Source organism: Odocoileus virginianus, chromosome 3 (genome assembly GCF_023699985.2).
Source record: "Odocoileus virginianus isolate 20LAN1187 ecotype Illinois chromosome 3, Ovbor_1.2, whole genome shotgun sequence".
Taxonomy (NCBI): domain Eukaryota; kingdom Metazoa; phylum Chordata; class Mammalia; order Artiodactyla; family Cervidae; genus Odocoileus; species Odocoileus virginianus.
The window spans coordinates 39,721,208-39,747,425 of record NC_069676.1 but is presented as its reverse complement, the minus strand read 5'-3'; the positions used below and the strand labels follow the sequence as shown (position 1 = coordinate 39,747,425).

General features: G+C 36.6%; 1 protein-coding gene across 1 annotated transcript; it reads left to right on the top strand.

Moving 5' to 3' along the window:
• The first annotated feature begins 23,262 nt into the window (after positions 1–23,262).
• LOC110152608 (olfactory receptor 2M5-like) lies at positions 23,263–24,201 on the top strand. The gene has a single exon (XM_020916399.2). The coding sequence runs from the start codon at positions 23,263–23,265 to the stop codon at positions 24,199–24,201; it is 939 nt and encodes a 312-aa protein (XP_020772058.2).
• Positions 24,202–26,218: the final 2,017 nt, after the last annotated feature.

Below are 26,218 nucleotides of genomic sequence, written 5' to 3'. Positions count from 1 at the left end.
AACTACCTCAAATAATATAGGCCAAACCCACAGTTAACATCATTTGTAATCATGAAAAGCTGAAAATATTTCAAATTCAGGAACAATATAAGATTGACAAAGCAATCTTCAAATAGAAAAAAAAAAATGGAGGCAGCACACTTCCTGATTTCAAAATATATTACAAAGCTACGGTAAATTAAAACAGTATGTTGCCAGCATAAAAGAAGATATATAGACATATGTAACAGAATAGAGGAACCAAAAATAAAGCCAAATATATGTGGCTTTGACAAGGGTGCCAATAATACACAATAAGGAAAAGTAGGTCTCTTTAACAAATGGTGTGGGGAAAAGCATATATTTACATGAGGAAGAGTGAAATTAGACCCTCACCTTGCACTATACAAAAAAATACCAACTTGAAATGGATTAAAACTTAAAAGTAAGAGCTGATTCTGTGAAAACCCTAGAATAAAACACAGGAAAATTCTTCAGAACAGTGGTCTTGGTAATGATTCCTTGGATATGATACCAAAAGATACACAACAAAGCAAAAAAAAAAAAACCAAAAAAACAAAATAGGACTACTTCAGGGAAAAACTACTGCACAAAAAAGAAGTCAACAGAATGACAAGACAACCTATAGAATAGGAGAAAATATTTTCAAAAAATATATATAAATGAAGTGATTAATATCCAAAATATATGGTTGTTCAGTTGCTAAGTCATGTTTGACTCTTTGCAACCCAAAGAACTGCAGCATACCAGGCTTCCCTGTCCTTCACTATCTCCCTGAGTTTGCTTAAACTCATGTCCATTGATTCAGTGATACCATCCAACCGTCTTATCTTCTGTTGCCCCTTTCTCCTCTTGCCCTCAGTCTTTCCCAGCATCAGGATCAAAATACATAAAGCACTTCAAATATCAATAGCAAACAAAACAAAACAAAAACCAAAACATCCACAAATAGCCTAATTTAAAAATGATCAAAGGACTGAATAGACATTTCTACAAGAAGATATAGAAACATATATATGAAAAGATGCTCAGCATCACTAATCATCAGGGAAATGCAAATAAAAAGCATAGGGAGATATCACATCACATTTGTCTGGTATTATCCAAAGCAACAACAATGGAAAATAACAAGTTCTAAAGAGGATTTGGATAAACTAAAACCCATGTTAACTGTTGGCTGGGATGTAAAATGGTGGAAATACTATGGAAAAAACATGGAAGTTTATAAAAAAATCAAAAATCAAACTACCATATGATCAGCAATCTACTTCTAGATATTTATTCAAAAGAACAGATATCAAGATCTTGAAGACATATATGCACACACATGATTATGGGACTTGGCATTACTGACAATAGACAAGAGTTGGAAAAAACTTAAATACTCATCAGTAGATGAAAAGATACAGAAAAGGTGTTATATACATACAATGGAATATTGTGTATGTGTGCATGCATGCTTAGTTGCTTAGTTTTGTCCAACTCTTTGCAACTGTATGGAAAGGTACAAAGTTGTACCTCTCCTGATTCCTCTGTCCATGGTATTTCCCTGGCAAGAATACTAGAAAGGGTTGTTATTTCGTCTTCCAGGGGATCTTCCTGACCCAGGGATTGAACCCGTGTCTCTTGTATTGTACGAGGATTCTTTACTGCTGAGCCACTGGGGAAGCCTACAGTGGAATATTATTCAGCCTTAACTAAGGTATTCTTCCATATGTGATAGCATGTATGAATCTGGAGAACATTATACTAACTAAAATAAGATAGTGAAAAAACCCCCAATATTTTATGACCCCAATCATATGCCATAGATAAATTTGTCAAGTACATATAACCAATAAGATAGTGGTTGTTAGTGACTATTGAAAAATGAAATATGGGCATTGCACTTCAACTAGTTTGAAGATTCAGTTACACAAGATGAATTAGGCACCTGCTGTACAACACTGAGCCTGAAGTTAAAATTTGTTATTTAGTCACTAAATCATGTACAACTCTTTTGTGACCCCATGTACTGCACCCATCAGGCTCCTCTGTCCATGGAATATTCCAGATAAGAATACTGGAGTGGGTTGCCATTTCCTTCTCCAGGGGATCTTCCCAACCCAGGGATTGAACCTATGTTTCCTGCATTTGTAGGTAGGTTCTTTACCACTGAGCCATCATGGAAGCCCTGTAGTTAAAATATTTGCACTTAAAAATCATTGAAAGGGTAGATCATATGTTGTGTGTTTTTACTACACAATAAAAAGATCCTTCTAGAAAAACAAATACTATATATTAATATATATATATATATGTATAGAATCTAAAAAAATGACATTGATGGATTTATTTTCAGGGCAGGAAAAGAGATATAGACATAGAGAACAGGCCTGTGGACACAATGGGAGGAGAAGAGGGGTAAGAATTGAGATTAGCTCTGGCATATATACACTGCTGTGTGTAAAATAGATAGTTAGTGGGAAGCAGCTGTAAAGGACAGGGAACTCAGCTTGGTGCTCTGTCATGACCTACAGGGGTTGGATTGGGGGGGCATTGGGAGGCAGGCTCAAGAGGGAGGGAATATATGCATACTCACAGCTGATTCATGTTGTTGTACAAACACAACATTGTAAAGAAATTATCTCCCAATTAAAATTGTAAAAGACCCTTTTAAGAGGGTCAAAACACAAGTTACACAAAGGGAGGAAATATGTATAAATTACCTATCTGAAAAAAGAGTATATATAGAATATATGAAAAACTTTCAAAGTCAATAGTAATAATCTAATTAGAAAATGGGGAAAAGAAATAAATGGACATTTCACTGAAGAACATACATAAATGGCAGAAAAGCACATGAAAAGATGTTTAACATCATCAACCATTACAGAAATGCAAATCAAAACCATGATATATTATGACATACCTATCAGAATGAATAAAAGAAAAGGTAATGACAAAAACAGCTATTCAAAAGAATGCAGAGATATCAATGTCTCATGCATTGTTTTTGTAAGTATAACCAGCCATTCTGGAAATATTATCCAGCAATTATACTCTTGGGCACATATCCTGAAACTTACTGAAAACTGACTGAAAACTTACACTTACAGGGAAACCTACACATACTCAAGCAACTTTAGTCAAAAATGGCCAAATTTGGAAACAATCTAACTATTCTAATCTAACAATCTATTCTCCAATGAAGAGTTAAATAAACTGTGATACATTCAAACCACAAACTGCTACTTAGAAATAAAAATAAATGAGTGATATGTTATACAACTTGGATAGACCCCAAGGGAATTTTACTCAGTTAAATAAAGCCAGTATTAGTATGTAACAAATTGTCAAATGAAACACATGATTCATATAGTCATAGTTATGGCTTTTCTAGTAGTCATGTACAGATTTGAGAGTTGGACCATAAAGAAGGCTGAGTGCAGAAGAATTGTTGCTTTTGAATTGTGGTGCTAGAGAAGCCTCTTGAGAGTTCCTTGGACTCTAAGGAAATCAAATCACTCAATCTGAAAGGAAATCAACCCTGAAGATTAATCGGAAGGACTGATGCTGAAGTTGAAGCTCCAATACTTTTGCTACCTGATGTGAAGAGATGACTCATTGGAAGACTCTGATGCTGGGAAATATTGTAAGCAACAGCAGAAGGGGACAACAGAGGATGAAGTGGTTAGATAGCATCACTGATTCAGTGGTGAATTTGAGCAAACTCCAGAAGATAGTGGAGGACAGAGGAGCTTGGCATGCTGCAGTTCATGGGGTCACAAAGAGACAGAAAGGTCTTAGTGACTGAACATAATGACAACAACAGAGAAGGAGAACAGATTAGTGATTGTTCAGGAGTTAGGGAAAAGGGAGAGAGGGAGATTGCTGTGACTATGAAAAGGTAGTATGGGGGAATATCTGTGATGGAGTCCTTCTGCATCTTGACTGTGTAGGTGGTAACACAAATTTACACATGTGTGAAAAATTCATAGGTATAAACCCACAAACACAGAGAAATATGTAGATACAGACTGGTGAAACAGAAGTAAGGTCAGTGGATTGCATTAATTCCTGATTGTAATTGGGGAAAAGTGTGTGATGCCTAATGGGATCACTCTATTATTTCTCATAACTGTATATAAAGCTCTATCTCAAAACTAAAATTTATATAATGGTATTTGGAGGCTGAATCTATTACTTGTGGCTTTTTGGGAGGAGAGTTATTTTTTTTTTTCCAAAACATAAAATCTCTTAGTCCATACTGATATAAGTAGTGATTGAAAAAGGAACGAGGAAAGGAAGGAAGGAAGGGAAGGAGGAAGAAATGGGGGAAAGAAGAGGGACTGCTGGAGGAACAAGGACAAAAAAGAGTGAATGAAAAAAGGAGGAAAAAATCTCCTGTGCAGGGGAATTCCAAATGATGTGGATTGATACTTCATCCCTCAAGAAGGTGGAGCTTAATCTCCGTCTTGCCTGGAATATAAGCTGCAATTGGTGACTTCCTCCCAAAAAGCAGGGTATAGAAAATGGGAGAAAAGTAACTTTACAGCTTGGAAAACATAGTCAAGTGGTAAGTCATGTAGATATCATGTACCCATAAAATAACATGATGACAAAGGAGCTTTATATCTGCAATCTTCTTCACCAAAACCTATAACCTTAGTCTAATCATGAGAAAAACATCTTGAGAAACACAAATCAAGGGATATTCGATGAAATATCTGATTTAGTACTCCTCCAAACTATCAAGGCCATTAACAGAAGTCTGAAAAACTCTCTCATCCCAGGGCAGCCTAAGGAGACATGTTAACTAAATACAGCACGATCTCCTGAAAAGAATTCTGGATGAGGGGAAGGACATTAGGGCAAAAATGAGTGAAATCTGAAGAAAGTGTATAATTTAGTTATTATTACTGTACAAATATTTCTTCTTATTTGTACCAAATAACCACTGTTAATTCCATAGCAATATAAAGTGTCAACAATGAGGAAAACTTGGTGAGAGATTTATGAGAACTTTCTGCAGCTTCTCTACAAATCAAGAACTTTTTAAAAATTAAAAGGTTATTTTAAAGTACTATTGGTCTTTAAAAGATATCTAGTTTGATGAACCAATTCAATTTTCTTTTGAATCTGGGGTCTATTTGGATTCATAGTTAGGAGGAAAACATCCAAAAAATCTGCCTGATAAATTCTGATAGACAATGTACTTGATTGGAGCTCAAAAACAATCATTATCAACAGCAACAAAGGGACCATGAGGGGAAGAATGAGGAGATAAGAATATAGAAAAGAAATAAACCTCCTCCAAACACAAGAGGTTTCCACATTTTCTTAAATTCTTCAAGGCCCTTGCTGAGTCTGGCTTCAAGAATGTGGCCACTTTAAAATGCTGTCAAATTTTCTAATATCTTCATTTTATTTCATAATATCTGTTAATCATAGAAGCTTCTACCCCGGGCAGGGGTTGGTGGTGCAATAACTTAGTACCTAAATCATATTCACTCTCCCTAAGCAAGGTGTCCTATTTGAGCCTCTTTCTATATTTCACCATCATTCCCTCTCCATCCCTACAGCTTGCATATCCAGCAAAAGTTATGAGTGACTAAGTTTTTCCATAAAAGCCATGTTAGTCCATCTGCCTTGACACAATTTCCTATGCTTAAATTTTCCTCATTCTTATTTTCACTCATTCCTATTTATTCTATTTTTTACTTTTTATTCAACTTTTGTTGATTGACAGCATTGTGCAATCTGTGTTGTACAGCAAATAACTCAGTTTTACACACATATACAGTCCTTTTTAAAATGTCCTTTTCCATTATGGTTTATCCTAGGAGATTGGATATAGTTCCCTGTGCTGTACAATAGGAACTTATTGTTCATTGTTGTTGTTGTTCAGTCACTAAGTCATGTTGAACTCGTTGCAACCCCTTGGACTGCAGCACACCAGGCTCCTCTGTCTTCCTTGTTGTTTACCCATCCTTAGTATAGTAGTTTGCATCCACAAACCCCAAACTCCCAGTCCATCTCTCTCTCTAGCCCTCTCCCTCTTGGCAGCCAAAAATCTGATCTCTACGTCTATGTCTGTTTCTGTTTTGAATTCCTACATACACTTTAAGGTTCAATCCAGATGTTATTAGTTCTGGGAAAATATTCTTTGATCATCAACCATTTTTCCATCTAGACAACTTAATCCTTCCTTGCTTATATTACTGTAGCAATATCTACATAATTTTCCTGTGGTACTCATCTCCCAAATAATCCTCTCTTTTTTTCATAAATCAGTTTAACCCATTTTATCAGACCTTAGTGCATTTATTATTTTTTCATTTTGAATTCCCATATATAGTAAATCATTTGATGATTTTAACAAAATTTAATTAGTAGTTTAAGTCACTGCCTACTATGAATAAAATAATCTAACAAATATAGGGAACAAAAGAAGGACTGAGGCAAAGTCCTACACTTCCATTGCTTGAATCCCACTGTTAATTGTAAAAGCATGACAAAAATATCATTAACAATATAATGTAGGTATGGTAAGTCAAGAGAGAGAAATATTATAATTAAATAATTAAAAATATGTTGATAGTCCTCATGGAAATAAAAGAAAGATGACTTTACTGAGGAGGTAAGAACTAAAACTGACCTTGGACAAAAGGGAGAATTTGACTAAGAATATAGGACAAAGGGGTATTCTAGACACAGCAAGTAGGTCTAGAGTGTGGGTCCTAAAAATAGAAAAGAAGGAGAAACTAAGAAATATTAGAAAGGAGAAATCAATAATTTGATGAATATTTGTATGGTTTCCCTTGTTGCTCAGCAGGTAAAGAATTCGCCGGCAATGTGGGAGACCTGGGTTCAATCCCTGGGTTGGGAAGATCTCCTGAAGAAGGGAAAGGCTACCCACCCCAGTATTCTGGCCTGGAGAATTCCATGGACACTATAGTCCATGGCGTTGCAAAGAGTCGGACACAACTGAGAGATTTTCACTTTCATTTGTGTGAGATTCATGATTAAAAGTCAAAGAAAGTTATAAACTTGATGTCTGGGGAAATGAGAGCAATATTGACCAAGAAAATAAAAAAATTCAGAAATGTAGATGGTAGTTTTCAAAAACTCTGATTATATCCTGGGGGAAAGATTCCTCTAGGACATGGGTTCCCAACCTCTGGGCCATAGACCCGTACCTGCTATCAGGTCATTAGATTAGAAATAAAGTACACAACATATGTAATGCTCTTGAATCATCCTGAAACTATCCCACATCCATCCCCAGTCCGTGGGAAAATTGTCTTCCAAGAAATTGGTCCCTGGTGCCAAAAAGGTTGGGGATAGCTGCTTAGGACACTGCACCTTGGCATCTCAGGCTTTAATGAGCAGTTAATAGGGCTGAGTCCCAAAACATCAGTGCTCAGGCTGACTGGCCTCTCTGCACTGAATCTCAGGCCTTTGAGGAATTGAGGAGATTCCAGCTTTGCTTACAACTTGACAGACTGACAAGAGACAGGCTTTCCAGATCCACTTAGTTATCTGTCTTTTCCTACTGAAATGGCCTTTCCCCCCCTTTTTAAACAGTAAAAATCAAAGTCAGAAGGAATTTGCTCTTTCTAAGAAATTGTAACTAAGCACAAATTCAAGGTAAGCATCTTGATAAAGAAACAACGCACATTCTTCAGATTGTGAAAATCCATTCCTAATGCTAATTCTATAGTTATTTGTCATTAGTATTTGTGAGGCTCAACTTGTTAAGCAGATAATTATTTAGGAGTAGAAAAGTGTTATTTAACTATGTGACCAGATAAGTTGTGTGTACTTTAAGTGGATATAACAATGCTGAGTGTCTTCTCATATATCCCAACCAAAATGCTGAAAATTGCTTTAAAGGAAAAAAGGGACCATAAGGCAAAACAAAATATTGCCATTAGGTAGAAAAATGGTTTTTGTTCTGCAAGTATCTCATTTGATAAAGGTATTGAATTCAGAGTTTTAAGGCCTGAATTTCAGCTTTGAGCTGATTGTTTATTAAACTTGTTTTCATAGAAGGCAACGTGTTAGCTCTAGAGAGAAAAGGTGGAATTCAGCAAACACAGTTCGTCAAAGATTTTATGATTTAAAGGCTAAGATACACGTTAACACATATAACCACAAACAATGATGAAACGGGCTTAAATTTATTTTTTCTTTTTTAAAAAAATTAATTTATTTACTTTAGTTGGAGGCTAATTACTTATAATATTGTAGTGGTTTTTTGCCATACATTGACATGAATCAGCCATGGGTGCACATGTGTTCCCCATCCTGAACACCCCTCCCACCTCCCTCCCCATCCCATCCCTCAAGGTCATTCCAGTGCACCAGCCCTGAGCACTCTGTCTCATGTATTGAACCTGGACTGGCAATCTGTTTCATATATGATAATATACATGTTTCAATGCTATTCTCTCAAATCATCCCACCCTCGCCTTCTCCCACAGAGTCCAAAAGTCTGTTCTTTACTTCTGTGTCTCTTTTGCTGTCTCACATATAGGGTCATCATTTCCATCTTTCTAATTTCCACATATATGTGTTAGTGTACTGTATTGGTGTTTTTCTTTCTGACTTACTTCACTCTGTATAAAAGGCTCCAGTTTCACCCACCTCATTGGACGTGATTCAAATGCATTCTTTTTCACGGCTGAGTAATATTCCATTGTGTATATGTACCACAGCTTTCTTACCCATTTGTTTGCCGATGGACATCTATGTTGCTTCCGCATCTTAGCTATTGTAAACAGTGCTGCAATGAACATTGGGATACATGTGTCTCTTTCAATTCTGGTTTCTTCAGTGTGTGTGCCCAACAGTGGTATTGCTGGGTCATATGGTAGTTCTTTTTCCAGCTTTTTAAGGAATCTCCACACTGTTCTCCATAGTGGCTGTACTAGTTTGCATTCTCACCAACAGTGTAAGAGGGTTCCCTTTTCTCCACACCCTCTCCAGCATTTATTGTTTGTAGATTTTTGGATAGGAGCCATTCTGACCAGCATGAGATGGTACCTCATTGTGGTTTTGATTTGCATTTCTCTGATAATGAGTGATGTTGAGCATCTTATCATGTGTTTGTTAGCCATCTAAGTCTTCTTTGGAGAAATGTCTGTTTAGTTCTTTGGCCCATTGTTTTGATTGGGTCTTTTATTTTTCTGGAATTGAGCTGCAGGAGCTGCTTGTATATTTTTGAGATTAATTCTTTGTCAGTTTCTTTGTTTGCTATTATTTTCTCCCATTCTGAAGGCTGTCTTTTCACCTTGCTTATAGTTTCCTTCGTTGTGCAAAAGCTTTTAAGTTTCATTAGGTCCCATTTGTTTATTTTTGCTTTTGTTTCCATTACTCTGGGAAGTGGGTCATAGAGGATCCTGCTATGATGTATGTTGGAGAGTGTTTTGCCTATGTTTTCCTCTAGGAGTTTTATAGTTTCTGGTCTTACATTTAGATCTTTAATCAATTTTGAGTTTATTTTTGTGTATGGTGTTAGAAAGTGTTCTAGTTTCATTCTTTTACAAGTGGTTGACCAGTTTTCCCAGCACCACTTTTTTTTTTTAATATTTAAAATTCACACTTAGAAACATTTTATTGAAGGGTAGTTGGTTTACAATGCTGTGTTAGATTTGGTCGCAAAGCGACTCAGTTCTACATATATTCATTCTTTTTCAGATTTTTTTTTTTTTCTAGAATAGGTTATCACAGAATACTGTGCAGAGTTCTCTGTGCTAAACAAGTAAGTCCTTGTTGGTAATCTGTCTTTTTTTCTTTTTACTTTTAAATTGACATAGAGTTGATTTGCAATGTCACATTAATTGCTGCTATACAGCGGTGACTCAGTTATACATATATATTCTTTTTCATTTTCTTTCTCATTACAGTTCATCACAGGATATTGAACACAGTTCCATGTGCTACACAGCAGGTTCTTGTTGTCTATTTTTTTTCATTTATTTTTATTAGTTGGAGGCTAATTACTTCACAACATTGCAGTGGGTTTTGTCATACATTGACATGAATCAGCCATGGAGTTACATGTATTCCCCATCCCGATCCCTCCTCCCATCTCCCTCTCCACCCGATTCCTCTGGGTCTTCCCAGTGCACCAGCCCCGAGCACTTGTCTCATGCATCCAACCTGGGCTGGTGATCTGTTTCACTGTAGGTAATATACATGCTGTTCTCTCGAAACATCCCACCCTCGCCTTCTCCCACAGAGTCCAAAAGTCTGTTCTGTACATCTGTGTATCTTTTTCTGTTTTGCATATAGGGTTATCATTACCATCTTTCTAAATTCCATATATATGTGTTAGTACTAGCACCACTTGTTAAAAAGATGGTCTTTTCTCCATTTTACAGTCTTGACTCCTTTGTCAAAGATAAGATGTCCACAGGTGAATGGATTTATCTCTGGGTTTTCTATTTTGTTCCATTGTCTTGTGCCAGTAGCATACTGTCTTGATGACTGTAGCTTTGCAGTATAGTCTGAAGTCAGGCAAATTGATTCCTCCAGTTCCATTCTTCTTTCTCAAGATTGCTTTGGCTATTCAAGGTTTTTTTTTTTTTTTTTTTTTTTTTTTTGTATTTCCATACAAATTATGAAGTTATTTGTTCTAGTTTTCTGAAAAATACCGTTGGTAGCTTGATAGGGATTGCATTGAATCTATAGATTGCTTTGGGTAGTATAGTCATTTTCACAATATTGATTCTTCCAACCCATGAACATGGCATATTTCTCCATCTATTTGTGTCCTCTTTGATCTCTTTCATCAGTGTTTTATAGTTTTCTATATATAGCTCTTTTGTTTCTTTAGGTAGGTTTATTCTTAAGTATTTTATTCTTTTCGTTGCAATGGTGAATGGAACTGTTTTCTTAATTTCTCTTCTGTTTTCTCATTGTTAGTGCTTAGGAATGCAAGGGATTTCTGTGTGTTAATTTTATATCCTGCAACTTTACTATATTCATTGATTAGCTCTAGTAATTTTCTGGTGGAGTCTTTAGGGTTTTCTATGTAGAGGATCATGTCATCTGCAAACAGTGAGAGTTTTACTGCTTCTTTTCCAATCTGGATTCCTTTTATTTCTTTTTCTTCTCTGATTGCTGTGGCTAAATCTTCCAAAACTATGTTGAATAGTAGTGGTGAGAGTGGGCACCCTTGTTTTATTCCTGACTTTAGGGGAAATGCTTTCAATTTTTAACCATTGAGGATAATGTTTGCTGTGGGTTTATCATATATGCCTTTTATTATGTTGAGGTATGTTCCTTCTATGCCTGCTTTCTGGAGGATTTTTTATCATAAATGGATGCTGAATATTGTCAAAGGCTTTTTCTGCATCTATTGAGATAATCATATGGTTTTTATCTTTCAAGTTGTTAATGTGGTGTATCACATTGATTGATTTGTGGATATTGAAGAATCCTTGCATCCTTGGGATAAAGCCCACTTGGTCATGATGTATGATCTTTTAAATATGTTGTTGGGTTCTGTTTGCTAGAATTTTGTTAAGGATTTTTGCATCTATGTTCATCAGTGATATTGGCCAAACAGGCTTAAATTTAGTTTGTGATGAATAGAATTTGGAGTGAGAGTTTATAATGATTGAACTATCTAAGAAAGCATCACTTAAAATTAAAATGGGAGGGTATATAACAGCAGTTAAATCACAGAACTCTTTTTTTAATCCACAAAGTTATAGAATTTTCAAAGCCTGGATAGTCTGAAATCTCAGTTACTCATCATCTGATGACTCTAGATGAGACACAAGCAACATCCTGACTGCACCAAGGCTCCATTTAAGGCAAGAGAGAATAAGATAAATGGTGACCAATTTTGTCACTATTTTTTTTTTAATCTTAAAGTTTTTCCACATTTAAAATCAGCATACACACTGAGGAAACCAGATCTGAAAGAGACACGTGCACCCCAATGTTCATCACAGCACTGTTTATCATAGCCAGGACATGGAAGCAACCTAGATGCCCATCAGCAGACAAATGGATGAGGAAGCTGTGGTACATATACACCATGGAATATTACTCAGCCATTAAAAAGAATTCATTTGAATCAGTTCTAATGAGATAGATGAAACTGGAGCCCATTATACAGAGTGAAGTAAGCCAGAAAGATAAAGAACATTACAGCATACTAACACATATATATGGAATTTAGAAAGATGGTAATGATAACCCTATATGCAAAACAGAAAAAGATACACAGATGTACAGAACAGACTTTTGGACTCTGTGGGAGAAGGCGAGGGTGGGATGTTTCGAGAGAACAGCATGTATATTATCTACAGTGAAACAGATCACCAGCCCAGGTTGGATGCATGAGACAAGTGCTCGGGGCTGGTGCACTGGGAAGACCCAGAGGAATCAGGTGGAGAGGGAGGTGGGAGGAGGGATCTGGATGGGGAATACATGTAACTCCATGGCTGATTCATGTCAATGTATGACAAAACCCACTGCAATGTTGTGAAGTAATTAGCCTCCAACTAATAAAAATAAATGAAAAAAAAAAATCCGTCTAACTTGCCTAGTCATTCAAGCACCCTGTGAAATGAAACAGGCATTGATTAGTTTTGATCTCTTGCTTTGAAGGTGATCAATATAGAATACTCAAATAAAAGTTGAATATGTAAAGATATATGCCTATTTTTGGCAGTGCAAACCCACAGAGGCCTGCCATTTATTCACAAGAAATAAAGACTTTTAGGGACTTCCCTGGTGGTCCGTTAATTAAGACTGCACTTCCAATTCAAGAGTCATGGATTTGATCCATGGTTAGGGAACTAGGGATCACACATGGCTTACAGTATGGTCAAAAAAAGAAGAAAAAAAAAAAAAAGAAAGAAAGAAAGAAAGAAAAGGCTTTTATAGGCTGAACAATGGAAGGAAGGTTTAAATCTTTTTGTTATCAGAATTCCTGCATGAAAGCCTGATCAATATTTTTGTCAAACAAATCTGAATTAATTATCAGGCTGGGAGCAAAGAGCTGAAATCAAATTGTATGAGATTAGAAAAGTAAATGGTGCTCCAGTATTTGCACTCACTGTTTCTGTGGAGAGGCTCAGATGGTAAAGAATCTGCCTGCAATGCAGGAGACCTGGGTTTGATCCTTGGGTCTGGAAGATCCTCTGGAGAAGGAAATGGCTACCTATTCCAGTATTCTGGCCTGGAGAATTCCATGGACAGAGGAGCCTGGTGGGCTACAGTTCATTGGATCTCAAAGAGTCAGACATGACTGACAACTAACACTTCCACTTTTTCACTGTTTCTGTGGAGGGGGAAAAGACTCTTCCATCTTCCTGTAAAAAACAAGGGAGATTTGGATCTTAATGTTGACACACCTACACACATACATACACACTCACACACACACAGGTTTAGAGAGGACTAGCTTAACAATTTAGAAATGATATTTTTGAATAATGCAATTAACAAATGAATGTTAATGAATTGCCAGAAGGCAATCTTATTCTACTACTAGTTTGTAGGATGGATGTTAAATCATGATTTAGTGATAAATTTTATCAGGTTTTTGTAACTAATGCAATGCATTTTCTTTAATAAACATCTGTTCTTTATAAACATTATAAAGTTTAACAGTTTCTTGCATTAAATTTAAATAATTATGAGCTTTTAATACATCATTAGAGATAACTTGCATTTTTTTAGGATTTTTGAAACTATTTTAATGAGTACAACTTGCTTATAATGTTCTCATTCTTGTACTGTTTTGGTCAGGTTTTTGTAATGAAGTCTTAGGAGTCTCACAGGAGATGGGTGCATGTCCTTTTGTACACCCAACAAGAGTATGTGTAGGAGTTTAAAGGACTATACAAGTATCAAGGAGAGAGATTATGCAGAACTATGAATATCTAAGAAGGAAAAGTTGGTAAGCCTGAGGGAGAGAAATTCTAATTTCACCTGTACCTATCAGGCACATTGACTACTATAACTAATCATTAAGGTAATATGAATTTTGGGAGAGTGGAAGTTCCTATGAGGTCATGTGGAAAAAAACTTTCTCCCTTATTGTTACTTGATGTGAATTTTCTATAAATCATGTACATACAGTGAGTTTATTGCCCGAATAGAAGGGTCAATTAGATTAAAACCTTAAATAACCACAAGTGAAAATAACATAAAACACAGTCCTAATGGTTAGTTTGTCCTTAAAATATAAGACCCAGACCAGAAGCTTTGGGTTAACTTGCAGAGTACATCATGCGAAATGCTGGGCTGGTTGAAACACAAGCTGGAATCAAGATTGCAGGCAGAAATATCAGATATGCAGATGACACCACCCTTATGGCAGAAAGTGAAGAACAGCCTCTTGATGAAAGTGAAAGAGGAGAGTGAAAAAGTTGGCTTAAAACTCAACATTCAGAAATGAAGATCATGGCATCTGGTCCTGTCACTTCATGGCAAATAGATGGGGAAACAATGGAAATAGTGACAGACTTTATTTTCTTGGGCTCCAAAATCATTGCAGATGGTGACTGCAGCCATGAAATTAAAAGATGCATGTTCCTTGGAAGAAGAGCTATGACAAATCTAGACAGTATATTAAAAAGCAGAGACATTTTGCCCACAAAGGTCCGTCTAGTCAAAGATATGGTTTTTCCAGTAATCATGTAAAGATGTGTGAACTGGACCATAAAGACGGCTGAGTACCAAAGAACTGATGCTTTCGAATTGTGGTGCTGAAGAAGAGTCTTGAGAGTCTCTTGGACAGCAAGGAGATCAAACCAGTCAGTCTTAAAAAAAAATCAACCCTGAATACTCATTAGAAGGACTGATGCTGAAGCTGAAACTCCAATACTTCTGCTACCTAATGCGAAGAGCTGACTCACTGAGAAAAAACTCTGATGTTTGGAAAGATTGAGGCAGGAGGAAAAGGGAGTGACAGAGCTTGAGATGGCTGGATGGCATCGTCAACTCAATGGACATGAGTTTGAGCAAACTCAAAGAGATATTGAAGGGTAGGGAAGCTTGGTGTGCTGCAGTCCATGGGATCACAAAGAGTAGGATACAGTTTAGCAACTGAACAGCAATAAAATGTCAAGAAAGATGAAAACACGGTGAGGAGTTTATGAGAACTCTCTGTATTATCTTTACAACTTCTCTTTAAATCAAGAACTTTTCAGAAAATAAAAGTTTATTTTAAAGTATTATTGGTCTATTAAAAGTGTGTAGTTTGATGAACCAATTTAATTTTGTTTTGAATCAAGAACCTATTTGAATTCATATTTAGAAGGAAAATACCCAAAAACTCTGCCTGATAAATTCTAATGGCCAAAATAATTGATTGGAGGTCAAAAGCAATTGTGGACAGCAGCAGCAAAGTTGAGTGTGAGGGAAAAAAGTGTAGAGGAGAGTATGAAAAGGCACAGAATTCTCCAAACACAAGATGTTTCCACATTTCTTTATATCCCACTGTTAATTGTAAGAGAGTTGGAAAAAATCATTTAACAGTGTGCTGTAGGTATGATAAGCCAAGGGAGAGAGAGAGAACTGTAATTAACTAATGAAAATATGCTGATATTCACTGTGGAAATAAAGGTAGATTTTGATGCAGAGACAAGACATATCTGACCTTGAAGAAAAGGGAGAATTTAGCTAAGAAGATAAGAAAAAGTGGTATTCTACACAGGGGAAATAGGTCTAGAGTGAGGGTCCTATGAATAGAAATGCAGGAGAAAATAAGAATTGTTAGAAAAGAGGAATCAATAACTTGCTTAATGGTTGTATGAAATTAATGATTAAACTGAAAAGTACAAGTTGGAACTCTGGGGAAATGATGGTGGTGTTGACAGGAAAACAAATAAAAAATTCAGAGTATGTAGCTAGTGGGTAGTTTCAAAAAACACTAATTATATCCTGGAGAGAAGATTCCTTTAGGCCACTACACCTGGGTACCTCAGCCCTTAATGAGCAGTTGGTGGGGCTGAGTCGGGAAGCAGCAACGCTCAGAGAGACTGGCCACTCTGGGCTAAATCCCAGGCCACTGAGGAATTAGGGAGAGTCCAGTCCTGCTTACAACTTAGGCTGAGGAGAGACAGCTTATCAAGATATACTCAATTACCTATCTTTTCCTACTGAATAGTTTACTTTTCTTTTTAAACGGTATAATCAGAGTCACTGGGCCAAAGGAATTTTAATATTTTACACTTTGTAAGAACTTATGACTGAACACAAATTCAAGGTAAGCATCTTGATAGAGAAACAGTCCAGTTTTTTCTGATTGTGAAAAATCCATTCCTAATGTTAATTCTATAGTTATTTGTAAATAATATTTGTAGGGTTCAATCTTGTTAAGCAGATAATTATTAATGAGTAAGAAAGTGTTGGAGAAGGCAATGGCACCCCACTCCAGTACTCTTGCCTGGAAAATCCCATGGATGGAGGAACCTGGTAGGCTGCAGTCCATGGGGTGGCGAAGATTTGGACACCACTGAGCGACTTCACTTTCACTTTTCACTTTCACACATTGGAGAAGGAAATGGCAGCCCATTCCAGTGTTCTTGCCTGGAGAATCCCAGGGACGGCGGAGCCTGGTGGGCTGCTGTCTACGGGGTCGCACAGATTCAGACACGACTGAAGAGACTTAGCAGCACCAGCAGCAAGAAAGTGTTATTTAACTATGTGACTAATAAAGTTGTGTGTCCTTTAGTCATTTATGGATATTATTTCTCAAGTGGACATAGCAATGATGACCCTCTTCCCAGATAGTCCAACCAGATAAAATGCTGCAAAATGCTCTGAAGTCAATGAGGGATCATAAAGGCAAAACAAAATAATTCTGTTAGGTAGAAAAATAGTTTTTGTCCTGTAAGCTTCTGTTTTGATACAGGAATTAAATCCAGAGTTCTAAGACCTGTATTCCAATCCTGAATTGATAGTGTATCTAACTTATTTTCACTGAAGGCAACATGTCAGATCTAGAGAGAAAAGTTGGAACTTAGCAAATACAGTTCCTTCCATCACAGATTTATGACTTAAAGGGTGAGATACATATTAACACATGTAACCGCAACAATGATGAAATATAGGTTTAAATTCAGACTGTGATGAATGGAATTTGGAGTGAGAATTTATAATTGAATCTAGCCAAGTAGGAAAGCAACACTTGTGCTAGAAGTAGGATGATGTGAAACAAGCAGTTACATCACAGAACCCTGCTTTCTTATTTACAAAGTCAGAACAATTTCAAAGATCTGGCCTGTCTGAAATCTCAGTTTCTCACCATCTGATGACTCTAGATGAACCACAAACAATGCCCTGACTGCATGAAGGCTCCCTTTAAGGCAGGAGAGAATAAGATAAACGCTGACCATTTTTGCTATTAAATTTATTTTTTAGAATCTTAAAGTGTACACATCTAAAATAAGGCTAACTCATCAAGACATTCACCCAAAGAGAAAGGCCCTGATTAACTGTGATTTCCTGGTTTGCAGGTAATCAACATAGTATGCTCAAATAAAAGTTGGATATGTAAAGATAGATGTCTCTGGCAGTGCCAGCTGACAGAGTTCAGCTAGTTCTTCACAAGAATGAAGTCTTTTAGTGATTGATCAATGGGAGAACAGACTTAGACCATTTTTGTTATCAGAATTCCTGCATTAAAAACTTATCATTATTTTTGATGAACAAATTTAAAGCAATATCTGGATGGAAGCCAGGAGTTGAGGTAAAATTGCACAAGATTAGAAATGTATTGTTGTTCAGTCGCTCAGTTGTATCTGACTCTTTGTGACCCCATGGACTGCAGCAAGCCCCTTCACTGTCTCCCAAAGCTTGCTCAAACTCATGTCCATTGAGTTGTATACAATGACCTAATGTTTGAGTTCACTGTTTCTGAGAAGGGAATGTTGTGTTAGAGGGGGAAAGACTCTCTGCAAAAAGACTTCTTGCAAAAAGTAAAGGAAACTTGGATCTTGCTGTTAATGTTGACACACATACAATGCACACCTATGAAGAAAGAATTAGCTTAACAATTTAGAGACGATGTGTGTGTGTGTGTGTGTGTGCTCAATCACTCAGCCATGTCAGACTCTTTGTGACCCCATGGACTGTAGTCCAACAAGCTCCTCTGTCCATGGAATCTTTCAGGGAAGAATACTGGAGCGAGTTGCCATTTCCTCCTTTAGGGGATCTTCCATACCCAGGGATCAAACTGGCATCTCCTGTGTCTCCAGCATTGGCTGGCAGATTCTTTACCACTGAGCTACCTGAGAAGCCCTGTAGAGATAGTATTTTCAGTAATTCCACTAGTAAATGAATGTCACAGATTGGCAGGAAAGTAATAGAATAGGATATTAGAATATCTTATTCTACAACTAGTTATTAATAGTTAGGGTGGCTTTTAAATCAGTATTTAGTAATTAATTTTATCAAGTTTTTGTTCTAATGTGTAAACTTTTTTCTTTAATCTGTTCAAATGCTTAGATACATCTGTTCTTACTTTATAAACATTCTAATATTAATTGTGCTTACATTAAATTTGGACAATTATGAGGTTTTAATACACTGTTAGAGTCACTTTGATCTTTTTTAGAATTTTAAAAACTATTTTCATGAGTTCAACTTGTTTACAAGATGAGTACATGTCCTCTTGTAACCTCAGCAGGAGTATGTCTAGGAATTTAAAGGGTTATACAGGTATCAAGGAGAAGGATTGTATACAGCTCAGAGAGTCTTAAAAGAAAAAGTCCCTAAGCCTGAGAGAAAGGAGCCCTAAAATTTCTCTGTGCCAATCATGCACATAAATATTATAACTAAAGTTTTAGGTAATATGAATTTTACAATATCAGGAATCCTGTGAGTTCATGTAGAAATACCTTTTTCACTTATTGACACTTGGTATGAATTTATTGTATTGAAACCATGTAGACATAGTGCATTTATTTGCCAGAGTATAAAGAAGGGTTGATTAGATCAAAAGCTTAAAATAACCTTAAATGTACATAACACAAAACACAGTCCTAATGACCAGTTTATTTGTACGTTTATAATGTCCAAAGCCAGAAGCTTTGATTAAGCAGGAGCATTAAAATTTTTTTAAATCCTGTATAAATTAAATTAATACTAATTTTCATGAGCAAATAAAGAGTATATTATATGACCTGGAAATAAATGTAAATTATTCCTCAAAAATATTGCTAAGAAAATCATTGAAAAGATAAAAATGGAAATATCATTTTCTAAAAACAGCAAAAACCTGAAAATGTGCAAGCGGTGACTGTGATTTCTCAACCCATTAACAAACATTATCATTCTAAAGAAAAAGCTGTAATGATCAAAAATTGTTCTTAATGTAAGAAAATATATTTCAAACATTAATGATAATGAGTCACATTTAAAAACTTACACTCTGGTTTCTAAAATACGTTATATCATGGTTCAGGGTTACCAAAAAAAAGTGTTAAGAATTGATGCAGATCATCATGGATAAACAATTTTTTTTTTTTATTAGTTGGAGGCTAATTACTTTACATCATTACAGTAGTTTTTGTCATACATTGAAATGAATTAGCCATGGATTTACATGTATTCCCCATCCCGGTCCCCCCTCCCACCTCCCTCTCCACCCGATCCCTCTGGGTCTTCCCAGTGCACCAGGCCCGAGCACTTGTCTCATGCACCCAACCTGGGCTGGTGATCTGTTTCACCCTAGATAATATACATGGTTCGATGCTGTTCTCTTGAAACATCCCACCCTCGCCTTCTCCCACAGAGTCCACAAGTCTGTTCTACACATCTGAGTCTCTTTTTCTGTTTTGCATATAGGGTTATCGTTACCATCTTTCTAAATTCCGTATATATGTGTTAGTATACTGTAATGGTCTTTATCTTTCTGGCTTACTTCGCTCTGTATAATGGGCTCCAGTTTCAGAGAAACTGATTCAAATGAATTCTTTTTAATGGCTGAGTAATATTCCATGGTGTATATGTACCACAGCTTCCTCATCCATTCGTCTGCTGATGGGCATCTAGCTTGCTTCCATGTCCTGGCTATTATAAACAGTGCTGCGATGAACATTGGGGTGCACGTGTCTCTTTCAGATCTGATTTCCTTGGTGTGTATGCCCAGAAGTGGGATTGCTGGGTCATATGGCAGTTCTATCTCCAGCTTTTTAAGAAATCTCCACACTGTTTTCCATAGTGGCTGTACTAATTTGCATTCCCACCAACAGTGTAAGAGGGTTCCCTTTTCTCCACACCCTCTCCAGCATTTATTGCTTGTAGACTTTTGGATAGCAGCCATCCTGACTGGTGTGTAATGGTACCTCATTGTGGTTTTGATTTGCATTTCTCTGATAATGAGTGATGTTGAGCATCTTTTCATGTGTTTGTTAGCCATCTGTATGTCTTCCTTGGAGAAATGTCTGTTGAGTTCTTTGGCCCATTTTTTGAGTGGGTCATTTATTTTTCTGGAGTTGAGCTGGAGGAGTTGCTTGTATATTTTTGAGATTAATCCTTTGTCTGTTGCTTCATTTGCTATTATTTTCTCCCAATCTGAGGGCTGTCTTTTCACCTTGCTTATAGTTTCCTTTGTTGTGCAAAAGCTTTTAAGTTTCATTAGGTCCCATTTGTTTATTTTTGCTTTTATTTCTGAAATTCTGGGATGTGGGTCATAGAGGATCCTGCTGTGATTTATGTCGGAGAGTGTTTTGCCTATGTTCTCCTCTAGGAGTTTTATAGTTTCTGGTCTTACATTTAGATCTTTAATCCATTTTGAGTTTATTTTTGTGTATGGTGTTAGAAGTGTTCTAGTTTCATTCTTTTACAGGTGGTTGACCAGTTTTCCCGACACCACTTGTTAAAGAGGTTGTCTTTTTTCCATTGTATATCCTTGCCTCCTTTGTCGAAGATAAGGTGACCATAGGTTCGTGGGTTTATCTCTGGGCTTTCTATTCTGTTCCATTGATCTATATTTCTGTCTTTGTGCCAGTACCATACTGTCTTGATGACTGTGGCTTTGTAGTAGAGTCTGAAGTCAGGCAGATTGATTCCTCCAGTTCCATTCTTCTTTCTCAGGATTACTTTGGCTATTCGAGGTTTTTTGTATTTCCATACGAATTGTGAAATTATTTGTTCTAGTTCTGTGAAAAATACCGTTGGTAGTTTGATAGGGATTGCATTGAATCTATAGATTGCTTTGGGTAGTATAGCCATTTTGACAATATTGATTCTTCCACTCCATGAACACGGTATATTTCTCCATCTGTTTGTGTCCTCTTTGATTTCTTTCATCAGTGTTTTATAGTTTTCTATGTATAGGTCTTTTGTTTCTTTAGGTAGATATACTCCTAAGTATTTTATTCTTTTTGTTGCAATGGTGAATGGTATTGTTTCCTTAATTTCTCTTTCTGTTTTCTCATTGTTAGTGTATAGGAATGCAAGAGATTTCTCTGTGTTAATTTTATATCCTGCAACTTTACTGTATTCACTGATTAGCTCTAGTAATTTTCTGGTAGAGTCTTTAGGGTTTTCTATGTAGAGGATCATGTCATCTGCAAACAGAGAGAGTTTCACTTCTTCTTTTCCTATCTGGATTCCTTTTACTTCTTTTTCTGCCCTGATTGCTGTGGCCAAAACTTCCAAAACTATGTTGAATAGTAGTGGTGAGAGTGGGCACCCTTGTCTTGTTCCTGATTTCAGGAGAAATGCTTTCAACTTTTCACCATTGAGGGTGATGCTTGTTGTGGGTTTGTCATATATAGCTTTTATTATGTTGAGGTATGTTCCTTCTATTCTTGCTTTCTGGAGAGTTTTAATCATAAATGGATGTTGAATTTTGTCAAAGGCTTTTTCTGCATCTATTGAGATAATCATATGGTTTTTATCTTTCAATTTGTTAATGTGGTGTAGTACATTGATTGACTTGCGGATATTAAAGAATACTTGCATTCCTGGGATAAAGCCCACTTGGTCATGATGTATGATTTTTTTAATATGTTGTTGGATTCTGTTTGCTAGAATTTTGTTAAGGATTTTTGCATCTATGTTCATCAGTGATATTGGCCTGTAGTTTTCTTTTTTTGTGGCATCTTTGTCTGGTTTTGGAATTAGGGTGATGGTGGCCTCATAGAATGAGTTTGGAAGTTTACCTTTTCTGCAATTTTCTGGAAGAGTTTGAGTAAGATAGGTGTTAGCTCTTCTCTAAATTTTTGGTAGAATTCAGCTGTGAAGCCATCTGGTCCTGGGCTTTTGTTTGCTGGAAGATTTCTGATTACAGTTTCGATTTCCTTGCTTGTGATCGTTTTGTTAAGATCTTCTATTTCTTCCTGGTTCAGTTTTGGAAAGTTATACTTCTCTAAGAACTTGTCCATTTCTTCCAAGTTGTCCATTTTATTGGCATAGAGCTGCTGGTAGTAGTCTCTTATGATCCTTTGTATTTCAGTGTTGTCTGTTGTGATCTCTCCATTTTCATTTTAAATTTTGTTAATTTGGTTCTTCTCCCTTTGTTTCTTAATAAGTCTTGCTAATGGTTTGTCAATTTTGTAATGGACTAGCTAGACCTAATTGACATCTATAGGACGTTTCACCCCAAAACAATCAACTTCACCTTTTTCTCAAGTGCACACGGAACCTTCTCCAGAATAGATCACATCCTGGGCCATAAATCTAGTCTTGGTAAATTCAAAAAGATTGAAATCATTCCAGTCATCTTTTCTGACCACAGTGCAGTAAGATTAGATCTCAATTACAGGAAAAAAATTATTAAAAATTCAAACATATGGAGGCTAAACAACATGCTTCTGAATAACCAACAAATCATAGAAGAAATCAAAAAAGAAATCAAAATATGCATAGAAATGAATGCAAATGAAAACACAACAACCCAAAACCTATGGGACACTGTAAAAGCAGTGCTAAGGGGAAGATTCATAGCATTACAGGCCTACCTCAAGAAACAAGAAAAAAGTCAAATAAATAACCTAACTCTACACCTAAAGCAACTAGAGGAGGAAGAAATGAAGAACCCCAGGGTTAGTAGAAGGAAAGGAATCTTAAAAACTAGGGCAGAAATAAATGCAAAAGAAACTAAAGAGATCATAGCAAAAATTAACAAAGCTAAAAGCTGGTTTTTTGAAAAAATGGATAAGCAATTTTATGCTTGCCATTTTTGTTATAAATTATTTTAAACAAACTTTAAAAAACTGTTTCAGCACTGACTCTTTTTTTTTTTTTTTTTTTTTTAACAAATCTCCTCCGTTTGTGTTGTCATTGCAGAGAGTCATGTGCGGAGGGAATGAGACAGAATCCACAAATTTCATCCTCCTGGGACTCTTCCCTGAATTTAGATACAACACAGCTTTGGTTTCCATTGTTCTTCTCATCTACATGGCCGCCTTCATTGGCAACACTCTTCTGGTCCTCCTCATTTGGTTGGACTCCCGGCTCCATACCCCCATGTACTTCCTGCTCAGTCAGCTCTCCTTAATGGATTTGACTTTGACCTCTAGCATCATACCCAAGATGGTGGCTAACTTCTTTTCTGGATGGCAAGGCATATCATTCCTGGCTTGTGGGACTCAAATATTTTTCTCGCTGACAGTAGCCATTGGAGAATGCATCCTTATAACTGTCATGTGTTTTGATCGCTATGTGGCTATCTGCAATCCCCTGCGGTACCCTGTCATCATGAGTCCTAGGATGTGCTGGCAGATGGCTGCCATGTCTTGGGCTGGAGGTGCCCTTACTTCCTTTGGCCACACTGCTTTCACCTTACATTTTCACATCTGCAGCCCCAGAGAGATTCCTCACTTCTTCTGTGAAGTCATGGCTGTTCTTAGGATTGTCTGTGAGGACATCTCAGCCTATGAGAAGGCTGTAGTGGTGACCAGCATCCTAGTCCTGCTGCTGCCCTTATCTCTCATCTTGTCCTCCTATGTTCTCATCTTCCTTGCTGTACTCCGAATGAACTCCCCAGAAGGCAGGAACAAGACTCTGGCCACTTGCTCCTCTCACCTCTGTGTGGTGGGTCTCTATTTTGGTCCAGGTATGTGCATCTACATGAGGCCTGGTTCTGCCAAGACTCCAAAGTTGAACCAGGGTCTCTTTCTCTTTGGGACTGTCCTTACCCCTCTCCTGAACCCTCTTGCATACAGTCTCAGAAACAAAGAAGTTCTATGTTCTCTAAAAAAGTTGATGGGGCAGTTTCAGTCCACCAGATAGAAGGCAGAGTTTTCCTTTTAGCTGCAAACAATCTCAGTGATGCACCTGCAAAGAGGTATTTTTTAAGTTAAAATATAATCCCTGTAAGAATTATATTTTATAATCCCGGAAAAAGTCAACCAGTTTTTAAGAGCTGCTTCCCTCAACCTGACTTCATCTGGAATAAAAAAAAATGTTTCATATCCTTTCCTTTCTCCATCTTGGAATTTCTGTTCAATCGTCCTAGATGATACATTGATAAGGGAAAATGTATTATGCTCATCAGCCCTCTACACCATTCATACTTGATAACCTTGTGCACCATAATATTTGCCAAGTTTCTTATTGTTTCGTGAGAGAAAGGTCAATATCTGCACCTGTAGAATAAAGGATATTGTCAAGCACACAGGTGCTCAAAATCATTCACTTGTTAACTTAATGAGCATTATAAAGTTTCCAGTGTTGTTTTGTTCCACCAAACAGGAATATAGTACCTCTAAATCCTAAGAAAATGCAAAATCTTCAATCCATGTCACTGTTTACAGAGTAGACAGTAGATCTGCTTTAGAATCACTTATTGCCTTTATTAATAGTATCCATAAAGTTTCAGTCTGTGTCCATCTCAGACCAGGAGAATTAGAATATACTATGTGAGCCTCAGGAATTTGAGTGGAAGACCTTCTTCCAGTGATTCTCTCATGTACCAGTGGGTAACAGCCACTGATCTATTTAATGACTTAGTTTCCTAGAGCATCATTACAAAATGATTTTTCAGTTTTAAAGCTTCCTGATCTGTTTATAATAAAGCATAGGGTGAGTTAAATAGATGGCAAAAACTGTTATTTAAAAAAAATAGTAGAGGCTTCCCTGGTGATTCAGTGGTAAAGAATCCAGCTGCCAATGCAGGAGACATGGATTTGATCCCTGATCTGGGAAGATCCTCATGCTGCAGATCATTTAAGCCTGTGAGCCACAATCATTGAGCCTGTGGTCTAGAGCATGGAAACCACAATTACTGAGCCCATGCACCACAGCTCCTGAAGCCCATGTGCACTAGATCCCATGCTGCACAACAAGAAAAGCCACTACGGTGAGAAGCCTGTGCGCTACGAGGAACAGTAGCTCCTGCATGCTGCAACTAGAGAAGCCTGCATAGCAATGAAGACCCAGCACAACCAAATAAATTAATTTATTAGCATAGCATAAATTAGTAGTGTAGAAACTATTTCTAGCATTTTTCTGACCACAACAGCTTGAAACCAGAAAGTTACCACAGGAAAAAAAATAAGGAAAAAATAATTACATGGAGACTAAATAACATGCTACCAAATAAATGGCTCAATGAAAACATTAAAAAGAAAAATTAAAAAAAGTTAACAGATACTTTGAGGCAAAAGAAAATGAAGCACAACCATATGAATTCTATGGGATGCAGCAGAACCATTTCTTGGTAGTTCATAGCAATAAAGGCCTTCCTCAAAAAACAAAACAAAACCAAAAGCCAAGAGAAACTCAAACTACCAAACATACCACTTAAAATAATTAGATAAAGAACAAACAAAACTCAAGGTCATCTAAAGGCAGGAAATAACAAAGATCAGGGAGGAAATAAATAGATATTAAAAGAAAAAACGACAGGACAAAAATACAAAAAACCAAGAGCTGATTATTTGAAAGGGTTAACAAAATTGACAAACCTCTGGCCAGGTTCACCACGAAGGAAAGAGAACCTCAAAAAATAAAAGCTGAAAAAGGAGAAATCTCAATTGATATCTCAGAAATAAAAAAAGAAAATTCTATGAGCAATTATATGACAACAAATTTTTTGAAAAAAAACCTGGAAGAAATGAACAGTCTGAGAAACAGATAGCCCACCAAATTGAATCAAGAAGAAATCAATAATTTAAATAAAACAATCACTAGACATGAAATAGAATCTGTAATTTAAAAAACCAGAAAGAAAACAAAAAAAACTCCCTACAAAAAAGTCCAAGACCAGATGACTTCACAGGGGAATTCTAACAAATAAAGGAAGAGA